The 18,765-nt window shown below is 43.1% G+C and overlaps 1 protein-coding gene across 14 annotated transcripts in view; it reads right to left on the bottom strand.

The window, feature by feature from the left end:
* Positions 1–18,765, bottom strand: part of SLC7A6 (solute carrier family 7 member 6) — a 39,429-nt gene that overhangs the window by 4,660 nt on the left and 16,004 nt on the right. For all 14 annotated transcript variants that reach the window (XM_081273548.1, XM_081273550.1, XM_081273554.1 and 11 more), the window contains 7 exons: positions 11,049–11,174; positions 8,848–8,992; positions 8,051–8,174; positions 7,721–7,824; positions 4,208–4,304; positions 709–858; positions 411–594 (listed from right to left, as the gene is read on the bottom strand). In XM_081273548.1, the coding sequence (XP_081129674.1) occupies positions 411–594; positions 709–858; positions 4,208–4,304; positions 7,721–7,824; positions 8,051–8,174; positions 8,848–8,992; positions 11,049–11,174 (930 nt within the window). The remainder of the gene's footprint in view (positions 1–410; positions 595–708; positions 859–4,207; positions 4,305–7,720; positions 7,825–8,050; positions 8,175–8,847; positions 8,993–11,048; positions 11,175–18,765) is intronic.

The following is an 18,765-nucleotide window of genomic DNA, read 5'->3' as shown; positions in this document are numbered from 1 at the left end:
AAAACAAAGAATCATAGGTTTTAGCAAACACATTTAGCTGCAGCCCCAACCTGAACAAACTGAAGGCTAAAAGCACATTTGTGGCTCCTTTCCCACCTGTCCCTTGGGTACCCTGGGCCAGGCTTCACCCCTCCCCACTGTCCAGACTCCTTGTCCTCATTCCATACCCAGCCAGTCTGAGGCATGACCACTTGTTTTCCTTGTACTGTCAAAAGATAATGCTTTAACCCCCAAATAGGACTCTAAAATCAGAACTAAAGAGATCATGTCAAGATCAAAAGAAAAGTCTTGTGAGCAGCCAGGTCTCATCCTCCAAAAAATCACCAGAGTGGCAAGGGGAGTAGTTAGCCCCTGTGGGAACCTGTGCACATGTGTATATAGCCAATAAGTGATGGGACAAAGAAACTCACCCAGAACATTCCGAAGAAAGAGAGGCCTCCGGGATTCTGGAAGGTAAACACCCACGAAGTAGACAGGGACCCCGGAGAGGGCAATCCCAATGCCAATGAGAGAATTGACAGTGTCACTGAAGAGAGGCACCATCACCAGAAACAAAGAGCATATGCAGAACACGATGGGAAAAAACAGGCTCAGCTGAAATGGAGGGGGGTGAGATATTAAATAAGATGAGATAAGGGAATAGGGCATGGGTAAGAAGGCACACTAGGGAGAGGGCCCCCACTTCCTTGTCTGCACAGAACTGCTGACCTTGAGTGGCCGGGGCCGATCGGGCTCCTTCCAGCGAAGGTAGAGCTGTCCAACAACAGACAGGCCCACAAAGAACCAGTAGCTGAAGCTGAAGTAGTTGATGAGCAGGAAAACATCCTCCACGGTGAGGTAGATGAGTGTCATGGTACACTGGGGAAAGCAGCAAGGGAGAGGAGGGGAATATTATCACCAAAAGCCCACCCCAGGAGAGTCCACCTTCCAGCAATCATCAGATCTGATGTAGCTTCACCAGATTATCTCTGGTTTTCAGTGACCTCTTGGTATTATATACACCTGTTCTTCACATTAATCTTCAAGGCAGTGCCTCACCTTCTTCTGTTAGGCCCTTCCTACAATCAGTGCCTCCTTTCTTGTTGCAAGCACTTCAATAGCAAGGCAAGTTCTCTCGTCTTCTGATGGCAGAAAGGGATACTCTCAATGCACCAACCTCAGCATGAATCACACTCTTCCCTAGGAAGATGCTTAAACTTGGATTGTTTGGCTTCAGAAATGCAGATTAGCACCAGGTGTGGTGGCACAGGCTTGTAAATCCTAGCTACTAGGGAGACAGGCAGAAGTATCACAAGTTTCAGGCCTGTCTGTGCTATCTAGCTATCTATTTTTACGGTACTGGGATTGAACCCAGGGACTTTTAAAGATTTGTATTTTAAGGGCTGGGGATGTGGCTCAAGCGGTAGCTCGCTCACCTGGCATGTATGCAGCCCAGGTTCGATCCTCAGCACCACATACAAACAAAGATGTTGTGTCCACCAAAAACTAAAAAAATAAATATTAAAAAAAATTCTCTCTCTTTATAAAATAAAAAAAAAAAAAAGATTTGTATTTTGAGACAGGATCTCACTAAATTGCTGAAGCTGATCTCAAATTTATGATCCTCCTGCCTCAGCCTCCTGAGTAGCTGGGATTTCAGGCATGCATCAGTACACCCAGCTCCACCTGGGCAATTTAACAAGACCCTGTCTCAAAAATAAAATTTAAAAGAAAAAGGCTTAGAGATAGAATGCTCCTGGATTCAATCCCCAGTATGAAAAAAGCAGATTAGCAAAATGGATCCATACCTCCAAGAGAGGTGGGGTGAGGGGTGGGTATGACAGAACTTGCCCTCTAGAACAAAGAATCCTGGAGGAGGACAAACCCGCATAAATACAGTTATCTCATACTAGACAAAGGAGCCAAAAACATACATTGGAGAAAAGACTCTTCAACAGATGGTGCTGAGAAAACTAGAAATCCATATGTAGCAAAATGAAACTTAAACCCATGTCTCTCACCATGCACAAAATTCAACTCAAAGTGGATCAAGGACCTAGGAATTAGACCAAAGACCCTGTGCCTAATAGAAGAAAAAGTAGGCCAAAATCTTCATCATGTCAGATTAGGTCCTGACTTCCTTAACAAGACTCCTAAAGCACAAGAAATAATCTCAAGAATCAATAAATGGGATGGATTCAAACTAAAAAGCTTCTTCTCAGCAAAAGAAACAATCGATGAGGTGAAGAAAGAGCCTACATTCTGGAAGCTAATTTTTGCCACATGCATGTCTATAAATAGAGCACTAATCCCCAGGATATATAAATAACTCAAAAAAAAAAAAAAAAAAACAAAATGGGCTAAGGAGCTGTGCTATCTTTTCCAGAAGGATATATACAATCAATCAACAAATATATGACAAAATGTTCTAGGTCTCTAGTAATTAGAGAAATGCAAATCAAAACTAAGATTTCATCTCATGGGGCTGGGGATGTGGCTCAAGCGGTAGCGTGCTTGCCTGGCATGCGTGCGGCCCGGGTTCGATCCTCAGCACCACATACCAACAAAGATGTTGTGTCCGCCGAGAACTAAAAAATGAATATTAAAAATTCTCTCTCTCTCTCTCCTCTCTCACTCTCTCTTAAAAAAAAAAAAAAGATTTCATCTCATGCCAGTCAGAATGGTATCAAGAATACCAACAATAAGTGTTGGCGAGGATGTGGGGGAAAAGGCACACTCATACATTGCTGGTGGAACTGCAAATTGGTGTGCCACTCTGGAAAGCAATATGGAGATTCCTTAGAAAACTTGGAATGGAACCACCATTTGACCCAGCTATCCCACTCCTCAGTCTATACCCAATGGACTTAAAATCAGCACACTATAATAAGGCAGCCACATCGATGTTTATAGCAGCTCAATTCACAATAGCTAAACTGTGGAGCCAACCTAGTTGCCCTTCAATAGATGAATGGAAAAAGAAACTGATATATATAAACAATGGAATATTACTCAGCATTAAAAGAGAATAAAATCATGGCATTCGCAGGTAAATGGATGGAGTTGGAGAATATCATGCTAAGAGAAACAAACCAATCCCAAAAACCAAAGGCCTAATGTTCTCTCTGATGATAAGTGGATGATGATCCATAATGAGGGGGAACAGGGAAAAATGGAGGAACTTTGATTGGGCAAAGGGGAGGGACAAGAGGAGAGAGTATGGGGGTAGTAAAGATGATGGAATATGATGGGCATTATTACCCTAGGTATATGTATGACTGCACATATGGTGCGAGGCTACATCACGTATAATCAGAGAAATCAAAAATTGTGCTGCAGTTGTATACAATGAATCAAAATGCATTCAGTTGTCATATATACCTATTTAAAATAAATAAATAAATTTTATTTAAAAAAAAAAGAATCCTGGGTGACAAAAGTAGGGACTACAGTCCTGAGACAGTTTGGATTTGCTTAAATTCAATATGAAGAATTCTCCCTACCTAAATTACCCCAAATTATCAACAAAAGATTTAAAAATTTAAAAAGTCCATTCTAAAGAGATAAGGGAGGACCTTGTATTAAAGGATGTAACTCAGTAGTACGATGTGCTAGCATGCAAAAGGCTTTGGGTTTCATCCCCACAATGCAAAATATATGATGAACTGCTTTTCAAATCTCAGAGTAAGCCTTTCTCTGGGTCCCTGTTTGTTATGGTTTGGATATGAGGTGCTCCCCGCAAAGCTCCTGTGTTAATGCAGGAATGTTCAGAGGTAAAGTGATTGAATTCTAAGAGCTGTAACCTAATCCGTCCATCGTAGTATGAATGGGCTGGGTGGTAACTATAGGCAGGTGGGGTGTGGCTGGAGGAGGTGGTCACTTGGCTAGGTGTTCTGGAAGGGTGCATTTTCCCTGCAGTCTCTTCCCTCTCTTTCTCTGAGCTTCCTTGCTGCCATGAAGGAAGCTCTTCTGCTGGACTCTTCCCCCATGACGTGCTGCCTCACCTTAGGCCCAAATTAATGAAATTGGCCGTCTGTGGACTGAGATCTCGGAAACTGTGAGCCCCAAATAAAATTTTCCTCCTCTAAGTTGTTCTTTTTGGGTATTTTGGTTTCAAGGGGGGAAAAAAACAAGGGACTAAAACACTCTTCCATATAAAACACCTTAGTTAGAATTAGGAGCCCTGCACAGACATGCCCAAGCCCATACTGCCCCCAACAAAGCTTACATTGAACAACAAAGCTGGGATGGGTGTAAAACGCTCAATGTGAATCATAGACAGAAGATCTGGGAGGTGGCCCTCACGTGAGCCCACGAAGAACAACCTGGAGGGATAAGAAATGTGTAAACATGTTTCTTTTAGTGAGCCATACTCCTCACTTGGACAAAAAAAGGCCTAGAGCCCCAGAAAAAGGGGACAGTCTCCCAGGCTCTATGCATGCCCAACTCATTAGTCATAATACCCACAGATGCCTCCACCCTCAGCCCTAAGCCCCTCACTAATACCCTGGAACTAGCCCCCAATCATTATCCACTGACCACCCCAGGCCATCAGCAATGGAATTTGCTATCCCCCACAGATACCCACTGCTTCTCTCAACCAGATATCTCACCAACATCCCACAGATGCCACACCCTGCCATTGCTTCCTAGCAGATCAATCCATTTCCCAGGGGTACCCCCACTCTGCCATATTACAAATTCATAGCCAACCCAATGGCTTTTAAAGAAGAGCTGCCAAGATTTCTATCTGTGCTCAGAGTATATCTTCCCCAAGTACCTGATATATGATAGGCCAAGGTGAGTATAGGGATCAAAGAGAGAACCCAGGCCTCCTCTCTATACCTAATGAGCTTTACCAACTGAAAAACAGACCAGCATGAAAATGAAGTGGTACCCAGGGTAGCCAGCAGCATCAGAGTGCATAGCACTCATTCACTAGGCTTGAGGGTTGGCTGAGGGAGCAAAAAGCTTTGTAAAGATGACCACATCTGGGCTAGAAGAAGAACTAGAGTTTGCCAGGAGTGGGTAGGTGGGGAACCAACATGTACGAAGGTAAAAGAACTTGGAGGCATGAAAGAGCACTGCTTCTTTGAATGCTGATGCTACAATTCAAAGACCCAGGATGAAGTATACAAGGAGGGAGTGCCTGGAATTACCTGTATAAAAGGCCCAGCTGGGAGCCAGCTGTGACTTTGAAATAAAGACCTGTTAGGACTTACTGCCCTCTGGTGACCCCTGGTGGCATCATGGTGGCCACACTAAAGCAGGAAGATGCTAGGGTATGAAAGAAAGGCCAGACAAGGTCATCCATCACAATTGTTCCGTAAGATCAGAGCCCTAAAGGTGGGTACCCAGGTTGAAGAATGAACAAGACAGATAGCATAACCTCAAGCATTGTAATGTGACTGTATGTGTGTGTATGTTTATGTGCAAGTTTGAGCTGGGGGGAAGAGGGTGGCACCAAGGGAAAAATCAAGATACCAAGTAGCCAAGTAAGAAAAAAACATGGGGCACAACTGGAGAGAAATCACATGTGGGGTTCACAGTAAGCCTGAGATACTTGGGGGCCATCTCACAGAGCCCTAGGGTCAATGACATCACCTAGAAAGACATTATAGGGCAAGATATTAGAATTTGTTCATGAGGCTAATAAGTTATACTAGATAGAGGAGAAATATGACAAAGGGCATGCTGGAAGAGGAGAGGAGGCAAAGATGTACAAAGCCTCAAATAGCTGACAAAGCAAAGAAGACAGAGCAAAAAAAGATAACACAGGCAGCAACTTTGACATCACTCTCCAAGTGTCCTCCACCCCCTTACTGCCAATGCCACAAGATGCCTGAGAGAGGTGAGAAAGCACACACTATCTGGGACAACTGGCAGAGCCAAGTGAGATGTCTTGGAGCATCAGTAAGCATGAGGCTACGGGGAGTACCATGATGGGTGGGGCACCCTGTGAAGAGCCACACCAGGCTAAGTTGAGGGAGAATGACACTATATTTGGGGGGGGGGGCATTGAACTTGGGGCACTCAGCCAATGAACCACATCCCCAGTCCTATTTTTTATTTTATTTAGAGACAGGGTCTCACTGAGTTGCTTAGCGCCTCACTGTTGCTGAGCCTGGCTTGGAATTCACAATCCTCCTGCCTCAGCCTTCTGAGCTGCTGGGATTACTGGTGTGCACCACCATGCTGGATACACTCTATTCTTTACTAAGGCCTTGAACACTCTATTACTCTGGTTGCCCCAAAGATGCCACAAATACATATATTGGTGTGTAAAAACTAGTAAAAAGAATGAATGGGACAAAGCTTTTACTGATTCATCCTTCTGTGTGTTCATGTGGCAAATATATATTACATGCTACACTCCTGGCCCTGGGGACAAAACCATTTATAGGATAAATGGATGAATAATCAGAAAAGAAGTCTTCTTCTCAGTTATCAGATGTCACAGAAGCCATGCAAATAGTTTCAGAAAGAGAAAGCGGTCAGCATCACTTGCTTCAGAGGTCCAGTAGAATGAGGACTGAAGACAGGCTAAAAGGAAGGAATTCTTAATAAGAATATTTGTCAAGGGCTAGGGTTGTGGCTCAGTGGTAGAGTGCTCACCTAGCATGTGTGAGGCACTGGGTTCGATCCTCAGCACCACATAAAAAAATAAACAAAAATAAAGATATTGTGTTCATCTACAACTAAAACAGAAATTCTTTTTTTTTTAAATTAAACATCCTTATTTTTCTTTTTTTTTTTTAAAGAGAGAGTGAGAGAGGAGAGAGAGAGAGAGAGAGAGAATTTTTTAATATTTATTTTTTAGTTTTCGGCGGACACAACATCTTTGTTTGTATGTGGTGCTGAGGATCGAACCCGGGCCGCACGCATGGCAGGCGAGCGCGCTACCGCTTGAGCCACATCCCCAGCCCTAAAACAGAAATTCTTTAAAAAAAAAAAAAAGAATATCTGTCAAGTAACAGAAGCCAAACTATAAGTGGAAAATGAAATGTTGACTACTGTTCTCAAGTACATACCAGGGATAAGGGTGGAGTATGTATTTAATATATGTAGGGATCTAGTTCAATCCCAAGCATACACCCACACACAGTGTTTCATGTAAGGGGAAAAGGAGAAATGGAAAAAGCTGTGACTTCTCTAAGTAGAAATAAGAGAAAGTCATGGAGAGCTGGCTCCAAGTGAACATCCACCAAAGAGAGGGGATAAGTGATGAAGCAAATGCTTAAAAAAAGGGGAAGTGCTAACCCCTGAGGCCAGCTAATGGAAGGAGACATAATTCTTTATCTGCATCAGTAGGAAGACAGTTCTGTGCACTGAGAGAAGAGCAGGAGCCTACTTAACAGCCTCAGTGTTCTCTGTGAAGTGAGGGGCAGAGTCATCCTGTTCGCAGCACTATTACCTGGTATATACCAAATGCTCAGTTATTAATTTATTGAAAGTATAAATCCTAGGACTTTAGTATAACCCACAAGGAGCCTAAAACTTGGTACCTGCCACAGTCACTACTATAAGCTATTTCCTTCCTCCCCTATACCCTTACCATGCATCCTAACGTCAGACAGAAACATGAGGTACCAGTATTACAAATGTTTGCACAAAAACAAACACACGCTCCCACACAGAGAGTTTCTGCCTATAAGAGGGACAGAAAAAAGACAAGCTCTTATACCTACAGCTCCAGAAAATTAAATGTTGTAGAGTATTATTGGTAAAGCGAGATACATACCTTGATGAAGCAAAGATAGATGCATTGAGGCCCCCAAAGCAGGACAGGGCAACAGCAATAGGGATGGTCCAGCTGAACATGCCAAATGTCTGGTCAGCAAATGTCTGGTGGCAGAGCACAGAAGGGGCACTCAACACAGGACAGGGTTTCAAATCCTGTGCATTGACAATCTCAGGACAAAAGTAGTCACTGCTGAACAGCCCACCATCTGGCCTAGACCCATCCTGTCATCTTTCAGAGCTGGAGTAGCTGCAGAGGAGAGAGACTAGGCCATTTAAGGGGGCTGAGGATCATGAAATGAGAAGAAAATGAGGTTTCCAAGAGACTCACCACAGCCACTGCATCACTGTTAAGGACATCCGAAACGTTCAGCACTGTGTAATAGGCCACGTTGGTCAGGATGTAGATAAACGTCACAATTGGCATAGAAATCCCAATGGCCAAGGGCAAATTTCTGTCAGGACAAGTGAGATAGAACCTAGAACCCTACCTAGAACCCACCTCTCCTAGAGATCAAAGTTCATCAAGTCTCTAGGGAAATTTTCCTAACATTTAATAGTTCCCTGGCCTCTAAGTGTTTGAGGCAGTCTTTCCCCATGTGGCCTAGAGAGGGTATACATCCATTGCCCCTGGGCTCTTTCTATTGAGAAATATAGAGAGAAAATCCTTGCCACTGAAGGTCCAATGAGTCCCACAGGGTTCATAATCCTTCTGTATCTATCATCTCAGGACAAATCCAAGGAGCGATTTGGTCCTATGGAGACCAGAAGCCAGACTAAGGGACCAGCTGGCCAGAAGCAGCTCAGGTTTCACAGGCTGCAGTCTCAGCAGCAGAGTGTAAGGTCTTGACACCTCAGACCCAGCTGGGTCTGCTGCTGCCCACTGAAGACCTCTCCTCTAGGAAGGTCCCTGGGGACCCTCCAGTGCAAACATGAGGGTGAGAACCAAGGGCTTTCCCACCATCACTCACTCCCATCCTAACCTCCAACCCCTCCTAACTGGAGAAGGGTAATAGAGAGAAGAGGGAATGAGAGGCAGAGGGAAGACTGTGGGAAGAGGGCAATGCACCCATTATCAGCAGGAGTTCCAGCTAAGCTGGGGAGTTGAGAGTGTGATCTCGCTTTTACCTTTCTGGGTTTTTGATTTCTTCTGTTACAAAATTAAGGGTGTCCCAACCTGAGTAAGAGAAGAGGGCAGAGTAGAGGGCAAGAGAGAGTTTTCCCATGTCCCAGGAGGAACCCTCAAAGGCATCCTGAAAGTGCTCAGAGTGTCCTGTGGGGACAAAAGCAGGTGGGAATTCAGAAAGAAGAAAAAAGTTGAAGGAGAATAGGGAAAGGGGGATGGAAGGAATATGGAGAAGAGGAAAAATGGGGAAGATAATAAAAAAGAGGAAAGGAAAATGAAAAAAAGCAAAAAAGGGGAGGAAAAAAAGGAGGGATAAGAAAAGACAGGGAAAATATAGGACAAGGGAAAGAAAAAAAAAATATCATTTAGCACCAAAAGAACAACAACCACCAGTTCCCTGTACTCTACCACCCAACCCACATCCTCAGAAAAGCTAATATTCCTTCCATAAAACTAGACAATCTCAGAAAAACAAAGGCATTGCCTCGGATGTGCCAATATTTTTTCTAAAACCCTAAGGAATTTCCATTTCCTACAAATGACTCACAGCAGGCCACAACTCTTCTTCTATTGTTTATAACGCCACAAGGCTTTCATATAAAGAGGTCATTTTCCACTACTCATTAGAACTTCCTGTGAGGATCTTGGCCCACATCACTGCACAATTTGGTCATGTGGGTTTATCAGTCTTGCAGAAAGGATCTGCCACTCCACTTGCAGTGGGTGTGGTTGCACGGGGCAGGAAATCACAGGCTATACAGGAAATGAGATTTTCTTGTCTCTCAGGGAGCCAACCCAGGCACCTGTCATTCTCTTTAGAGACCTCTGGAGACTACAAATCTGAAATCCCAGGGGGCAACACCCTGCCACCCAGATCAGAGACCTTCTGGACACACTGAGATTTTTTAACAGAACTCAGACTTCTAAGGAAGCTTGTAATAACCTGCTGCAGAAAGCCTAGATGCAGTTTTCAATATGGAAGAAAGGGCTAGGTGTGCAGCAAGAGCAGTGAAAATAGATATCCATCCTCCAGGGATGTCAGTCATTGCACACAGTGGTTCCCTGAAGCACAGATTTTAGGAGGAGAATTACTCAACAATCACTGACACCAAGATGTTCTTGAGACTCCAAGGACACCCAGATGGCTGGCTGCACTTAGCATGAGTTCACAAAGGTCTTGGACTGATCACACAGGATACTTATTAAAAGCACAGCTTTTTAGACTTAAAACCAGCCAAAGCTTAAGCCAGGTGTAGTGGCACATGCCTGTTATTCCAGTAACTTGGGAGGCTAAGGCAGGAGGATTGCAAGCAAGGTTAGCCTCAGCCACATAGTGAGACCCTCTCTCAAAATAAAAACTAAAAAGAACCTGGGCTGTAGCTCAGTGGTAAAGCACCCCTCCCCACCCTTGTTTCAAACTCCAATACCAAAACAAAACAAAAAACAACCAATCAAAGTATGATTCAATAGGTCTGATATGAGGGTCTCAGATCCCCACGGGGTGTAAAACAGACACATTTAGGGATGGATGATCTAGAAAATGAGATCATTAAGTGAGGGAGAAATCCGTGGCTAAAGACCTCTCAGGACTTCTCTAAGGGCCCAGGAGATCTTAGGAGGCCTGTTACCCTCACTGCCAATCTGCTCTGATATAGAAATGAAAAGCTTTTAAAAGCCTACGTAAGGAAAGACAGTGTCAGTTTCCTAATATTCTAGTATTTTCTTAAGAGCTGACTTTGGGACAGAATGCTAAATGCAAATTCAGATGAAAAGTAAAGGCTACAAAATAACCACTCATTTCCACACCCACACACACCCTGACACGCCCTTCCAGGAAGGTCAAATTTTCCTATCCACTGCCTGGCAGTCACAGACCCAAACCCAGGAGCCCACTCTGTCCTCCCCCTGGTTACTTTTGTGACCCAATTATGACCCAAGTTTCAAGACTTTCTAGGCCCTCAACTGGCTTCTTACAATGGTCCCAGTCTCCACAAAATGAAAGCAGCCCTGAGGGAGGGCCTGACATATCTAGCCTGGCCTACAAGGGCATGAAGAGATTCAAGGCCATCTCTTGAACTCACTGAAACACTCATGTACACAGAAAGAACTGAGTAGTAAAGCTAGTAAAGTCCCCATATCTTCCTCAGGGAACCAGAGGAGCTCCTGGACATCCACCCTTCTTCCCACCTCAGGCCCCTCTTACCCTGGCACAGTTTAACAATGCCCATGACAATGATGGCAATGAGGGCTAGGACCTTGGCGTAAGTGAACGTGTCCTGTACTCGTGTGCCCCACTTGACATAGGCACAGTTCACAAATGTCAGCAGACCTAGGAGGAAAACCATAAAGTCATTGCCAGGCTTAAGCTGATGGCACATAGGCCCACCCTCTTTACAGAGAGCATCACTTCTGCCCTTCTTGCCTAAATTAGAGGAAACAATGGACGATGAGAACCAAAACAGGCAAATAGACAGATAACTTGAACCTGCCCCACCTGATAGCACCTATGAATGTCCCAATACTGTGGATATTCAAAGATAATAAAGGTAGCCAGGCACATGGTGCATACCTGTAATCACAGCTACTCAGGAGGCTGAGATAGAAGGATCACAACTTTGAAGCCAGCCTCAGCATCTTATTGAGACTCTGTCTCAAAATAAAACAAAAAGGGCTGGGTCTAATTCAGTCCCCATTCCCTCTAAAAACCATCCCCCCAAATACCAGCTATCCCCTCCCTGTGTACTCTCTCCCCTGAACCCTATGGCATTCCCATTTCATAGCTAGAGTCTGATGCTAGGTTCCTATGGACATCTGTCTTAAAACAGGTCTTTTAGGTGTTTATGTGCTTCCCCAAGATCACAAATTTTCAGATGGCAATAAAAGCAAAGCATGTTTTTAAGCTCACTGCTAAGCAAAGAACTAAGGAACCCTTGCTGGAATCAAAGTAGTGATGGCTTTCACTTGACAGCCAATTCACTGGGATAAGGCAATTGTCAGAAAGGTGTCAAAAGGAGAAGAACACCCAGGGCCAGCTGTGGAAGTAAACACAGGAGGCAGAAGAGTCTCTATGGTGCTTTAAGAGCTTCACTCAATACACTGGCAAATTACACAGGTGTTCACTAGTCAATCATGTGGGGGACTGGAGGCACCAATGGACACAAAGAAGCAACCCAAAGGAGTGCGTGCTGCTGGAAAGTCTTCCCAGGGACCTACCTGATTATCAAAATTGTATGTATGGGCTAAGCCTAATCAGCTAACATACATAGTTAATAGCCACCAGTAATCCACAGACCTCTGTAGATTACCCCTGTGGATATAATACAGTAAGCATATTTTTAGGTACTTACCCAGTCCCTTCTTGAGAATTGCTTCCCCTCTTCATCATAGCTAACTAAGCCAGACATTGGACCCATGCTGGCTTTTTAGATTATCTCCCCCAGGAACATGGAATTTGAATACCAAGAGACCAAATCTAATAGTAGCAGGGTACTCTAAAATGAGTTGGGAACCACAACAAGTCAAACACACAAGCCCTTGGTAACAGAGGACCAGAAACCACAAGTAAGCAGAGGAAGGAAGCAGGACTACAAAAAGAAACAGAAGTGAGAGAATAAGAAATACACAGAACTGGACATAGGGTGCACACCTGTAATCCCAGCAACTAGGGAAGCTGAGGCAGGAGGATTGCAAGTTTTCGGCCAGCCTCAGCAATGTAGCAAGACCCTAAGCAACTTAGCAAGACCTTATCTCAAAATTTAAAAAAGGGCTGGGGATGTAGCTCAGTGGTAAAGCACCCTGGTTCAATCCCTAGTACAAAAAAAAAAAAAAAAAAGAAAAGAAAAGAAAAAGAAATACACAAAGAAAACAGCAGAGATAGATACAAGGCAAAGACAATGAAATAGAGACACAGGGAAGGAAACAAAAAGAAAAAAAAAAGATAACATGGGTAAAAAAGGATCCACATTGGAAAAGAAACTGACAATATCCTGGAAGTGCTCACTGAGCTTGTATGTAGAACCAAAATGGGGAAGGGACTGATAACAATCTTCATTCCACAATGCCAGGCATAGCACCTTCTCCTTCCCTCAGTCCTGTTGCTAATTTCCTGCAGGGCTAGTCCTCTCTGCACACAAGTAAATAGAGCACACTGTGGAAATTCAATGACTGTGAGCTAAACTAATGAATGAAGTCCATTCCCCAAGGAAGTCCCTGCAGGGTCAGTTCCAAAAGACCTGCTGCAAGGATATAAAAGCACCTGGTCAGTAACACTACCTCCTGAGAAGAAGACTAAAGATCTGGAGAGGGAGGGGGCCTTTTTCTACACCATTTTATACTTTGACACATTCACTATGCACATATACTTCTTTCTCAATGAACATAGTTAAAATGCCACAATGTACGGCCAGAGAACAGGGCCAGGGGTAGGATCAAAAGTCAGATATCCAGGGCACAAAATGTAAAAAAAACCATCCACTTTCAGGGGACCATGTGCAGGAACCTGAGAGTGAGTGTATCCTTACTTCCTGGCTCCAGGCTCCTAGCTTGCCTCATTCTACTCTCAGCCCTGCCAGAGAACATTCTATCAAGCAGAAGCCAAGTCCCTTGACTGCTTTCCTGATTCTAATTAAGAAACACAATTTCACCATCTAAATCACACCCCTTGATGCCTCCCAGAACTCCAAGCCCATGGGGCTGGGGTTGTGGCTCAGTTGTAGAGTGCTTGCCTAGCAAGTGTGAGGCACTGGGTTCAATTCTCAGCACCACATATAAATAAATTAAATAATAAAGGTCTATTGACAACTAAAAAAGTATGTTAAAAAAGTAAAATAAAATAAAGAACTCTCATCTAGCTAGCTCACTAGACTGTATCAGAGCTCAAAGACAAGGCTGAGCCTTGTGGCCAGGTGCTCAGATTCCACTGCCTCCACTCGAACTTCTAAGCTTTCCCTCTCCGTGGCATTTCCTTGTTGGATAAGCTGGCACCAATAAGCAGGGACCCATATGAGGCTCTCCCAGAGAAATCAGTACTCAAAGAGATCCAGACCCAACCCTGACACAGAAACAAATTCCCAAAGTCTCTCTGTGGTAGAGATTGCTAGTCATCTTCTCCAAACTCCTTAACAGAACCTTGAGCTAGTCTTGGCCACTCCAAAACATTCCTAGTTTCCCCTGAAACTACTTAAGGCTAGGAAACTAGATTTTCTCCCAGATATGTGAGCAGATAAGACCTCTAAAGGGAAGAGTATACCTTTGTCCTTCTGGTCACCTACAATGCCCAACATGACCTGTGGAGCTTGAGTAGTCATTCTGGACCACAGTTAGACGTCACAGGCAGAGCATTAAGATAGAAGAAAGAAACCTGGCTCTCTGAAGCATTTTAAAAGTTGTCTTACCAACCCAACCTGCCTATTTTTAATAGGTGAGAGAAATAAACTTCAACATTGGAGTCATGCTTCTTTGGGTTTTCTGTTGTATGAAACCCAAACTAATCCTAAGTAACACATGCTCCTCCTGACAGAGCTATACCTCTAACACTCTCCCTGACAGCAAGTGGCTGGGTGGCCTGAAGCTGTAGTCCCAGCTATGCTGAGAGTCACAGTTTCCTTTTCCCAGAGGGGAGAGGAGGGAAACCTTCCAAGTCTTCTCACAAACAGGCTGGGTGTTACCAAGGGCATCCAAGGACAAAGGAGTACGGTCCTACATGGCAATGACAAAGGTGGTGGGAAAAAAGAGGGGGGCAAATTTTTATTTTTTTGTGCTGATGAGGATTGAACCCATGGCCTTGTGCATGAGAGGCAAGGACTCTACCAACTGAGCTATATCCCCAGCCCAAGGGGGCCAATTTTAAGTCTTTTCGGAGTGAAATGCTCTACAACAGTCCATTTCCTTCCAAATGGAAATCCAGAATCAGTAGCTACCTCCTAGAATGTATAGGAATATATAATTTGTGTGCCTTTTAAGGAGTATTCCTAAAGCAGGGCCCAATGGCATGCCCCTACAGTTCCAGCTACTCAGGAAGCTGAGGCAGGAGGGTCACTTAAGCTTAGATCAGGGCCAGCCTGATCAACACAGCAAGACACATCATAAAAATAAATAAATAAATAAGCCAGGTGCAGTGGCATATGCCTGTAATCCTAGCAACTCAGGAGACTGAGACAGGAGGGTCACAAGTTTGAGGTTAGCCTTGGCAACTTAGCAAGAACCTCAGCAATTTGGCAAGCCTCTGCCTTAAAATGAAAAATAAAAAGGATATGGGGATGTAGCTCAGTGGTAAAGTGGTTCAGGTTTGATCCCCAGTTCTGCAAAGAAAAAAAAAAAAAAAAGAAGCAGCAAAGAAAAAAATTAGATCCTAATTTCTGAAAATAGCAGAACTGCCAACCCTGATAGCGCACAACTGTGATACCAGCAATTCAGGAAGCTGAGACTGGAGGATCACAAACTTGAGGCTTGAGACCTGTCTCAAAAAAAGGACTGGGAATATAGCTCATATCAAGCCCTTTTTATTTTGAGAGAAGGGTAAGGTACCCCTGGGTTCAATCCCAGTAACAACAGATAGGCAGATAACTGAATAGATAGATAGATAGATAGATAGATAGATAAAACTACCTGGGGGGGCATATAGCTTAGTATTAGAATGTGTGGGAGGCAAGAGTTCAATTCCTAACACCAAAAAAAAAAAAAAAAAAAAAAAAGAAAGAAAGAAAGAAAGAAAGAAAGAAAGAAAGAAAGAAAAGAATCCTTGTCTTTAATTATACAAATATATCTAGTCTTATTATCCGAACACTTGAACTACATATAGGGTTAGAGTCTTTGAGCAAGATCAAGACTCCTTAGCCTTGTGTCACTTAGAAATATGAAAGATGGCTGGGTGCAGTGATACAAGCCTGTAATCCCAGCAATTGGGGAGGCTGAGGAAAGAGGACTGCAATTTGATTGCTAAATGGCCAACCTCAGCCATTTAGTGAGGCCCTAAGCACCTCAAAATAAAAAATAAGAAGGGCTGGGGATGTAACTCTGATAAAGTGCTCCCCAGTATGAAAGAGAGAGAGAGAGAGAGAGAGAGAGAGAGAGAGAGAGAGACCCATCTATCCATAGTAACTACTGATCAAAATAGGGGGAGAATATCCCCCCGCCTTTTTTGGTACTGGGAATTGAACCCAGGGGCACTTTACCACTGAGATGCATATCAAACCCTTTTTATCTTGAGAGACGTTCTCACTATTTTGCTTAGGGCCTTGCTAAATTGCTGAGGCTGGTCTCAAATTTGTAATCCTCTTGCTCCAGCCTCCCAAGTCACCCAGCAAGAATATTCCTTTTATTCAAAAGTTTGACCAGGCCTGAGTCCAAGGCAGCAAGAAACAACAGAAAGATATTCAAGACTCATTAGGTGTTTCTTCACTCTAGTCTCATCTATATTAGTCTTCTTTCCCTACTTCTCCTCCTCATTGTCTGCCTTACCAAATAAACTCAGGGGAAACAGAGTCTTAGCTGTGAGGCTCTGGGCTGTGATGTCACTGTCATTACTGAACTGGTTCCATCTTGATTCCTTCAAGGCAAGCATTCTCCAGTGATATATATGAGTGCACATAACAGGCAGGATCCAGAAGTCAAATCCCACAAAATAAATGGACTAAGAACACCTAAGCCAGAAGTGTTACTCTTCTGCTGTCAAATCAAATATTCTTACAATACTGGGTATCCATGTTACCAAATGTACTGGTCCTACCCAAAAAGAAGACCCTATGTTCCTCAAGAACCATCTTTTCCCGGCTATGGTCCCATAAGTAAGCTTACCAAGTATAGTCTACAGTCTGAGGCTCCTCCCACCATAGAAAATTCCAAGATTCCTGAATACATTTGAACAAAGTATACCTTTAGGACACAGTTTCTTAACTATAGAACTATGGACATTTTGGACCAGATAAGTCCTTACTGTGCAGGTTTGTCTCGTATATGGCAGATGTTCAGCATCATCTCTGGCCCCAACCTTCTAGATGCCAGCAGCACCAATACCCACTAATCATGTCAACCAAAACACCTCCAGACATTGCCAAACATCTCATGGAAGACAAACTCACTTCAGGTCGAAAACCACTGCTCTAAGATAATAAGTAACTAAGACAGCCCAACATCCCAAAAAAGCTGCTTAAATCCCCTGTTAGTGTAACCTAGGAATATGGTGGGGTGCAGCTATATAGAGAGCCAGAGTCTAAAGCAGCAATGGCTTCAGGCACGAAAAAAAGTGATAAAATAAGGAAAAGAAAGAAAGTCTGGGTATAAAAGGAGAGGAAGCAGGACTGTAGTAGACTATAAAGTATATACTCCATTTAAAGGAAAGGACAGATACTTAAAATCTAGCTGATTGAATCAGGCAGGAATTTAAGTTTAGTGTTGCCAGATTTTTTCAGAGAAAGAACAAGTACTGATTTTTCAAATGTTGGCAACTATTTCAATATTATTTAAAACACTGTGCAGGCTTAACAAAACCATCTATGGTTCAAGTCTGGAGTCTTGCTAGGCCCTCTAATCTAAGAATGGAACTTTAATTATCTAGCCTGGCATGGCTATAACTTCTTTGTGCATTCTTCTAAACAACAAGCTAGCCCCTCTTATGTCTCTATTTCAAGACTAACTTCATTCTCCTATCCTACCCAAGCCTCACACTGGATTCAATGGATCTTTGGTTTTCCCCCCCCTAATAATGACCTAGTCAGTTTCTTCCAATTTATGTCTCTTGAGATCAGGCTGTTCCCACTGCCATTCCTACCCAAAGCGACTCCCTCCCATACCTCAGCTCTATTTAAAGCCTAATCCTATGACCTAAAAGTTCCAAGAAGGGAAATAAGTTGAACCCTAAAATCAAGTCAGTTAGGACTATGGAGCATAGTTTTATGACTTGGCTGATTTCTGATAAGTTCCTGCCCTCAGGCCTGGATTCTAGAAAAGCCTTGGCTTCTGGGATAAGGGGCTTGCAGCAATTCCAATCTTGAGAAATCTGGGTAAAAGTACATGTTGAATGAAAGAGACCAGAAAATACCAATACTTTGCATATCTAAAAAGTAAGGCTACTCCTCCAATCCCAAGATCAGTGCCTAGTATGAGGATAGGCTTCTTAAGTAAAAAAACATGGGGAAAATAATAAAGGGAAGAAAATAAAATTTAACAAACAAAAATTAAGATAAAAATCTTCTGGGTATCAAAAATTATATATAACATGCCCTTTGACTTGGTTGTTCTTTGAATTTACTCTAAAGCTATCACCCACCAATGCACAGGCAATTTCAGATGCCCAATCAATTGAGGAACTCATACAACACTCAAAAAAGAATCCTGCAACAGTTTATTTCCTTAGACACAATGATTTCCCTTGTTTAATTTAATCCTAAGAAAATATTCAGGAACTCTAAAATATTTATGTACAAAGACATAATTATTTACAGCATTATTTACAATAGTATAGAGCTCTTACTATATGTCAGGAAGAGAAAAGCATTTACAGAGGTATTTGTCTTTTATTCTTCACAACAATCTTTTCAGCTAGGCACTATTAATAATCTCATTTTTGGGGCTGGGGATGTGGCTCAAGCGGTAGTGCGCTCGCTTGGCATGCGTGCGGCCCGGGTTCGATCCTCAGCACCACATACAAACAAAGATGTTGTGTCTGCCGAGAACTGAAAAATAAATATTAAAAAAAAATTCTCTCTCTCTCTCTCTCTCTCTCTCTCTCTCTCTCTCTCTCTCTCTCTCTCTCTCTCCTCTTTCTTTAAAAAAAAAAAATAATAATAATCTCATTTTCCAAATGAGAAAACTGAGGCAGCAGATAATTAATTCCCTAAATCAATGGTAAAGCTAGAAATCAAACCCAATCCAGCATTGGACCCTCTGAGTTTAATCATTATACTACACCGCCTGGAAATCAC

This window comes from Spermophilus citellus (assembly GCF_964194105.1).
Source record: "Spermophilus citellus genome assembly, chromosome: 18".
NCBI lineage: Eukaryota > Metazoa > Chordata > Mammalia > Rodentia > Sciuridae > Spermophilus > Spermophilus citellus.
This window is presented reverse-complemented; position numbering and strand designations above follow the sequence as displayed.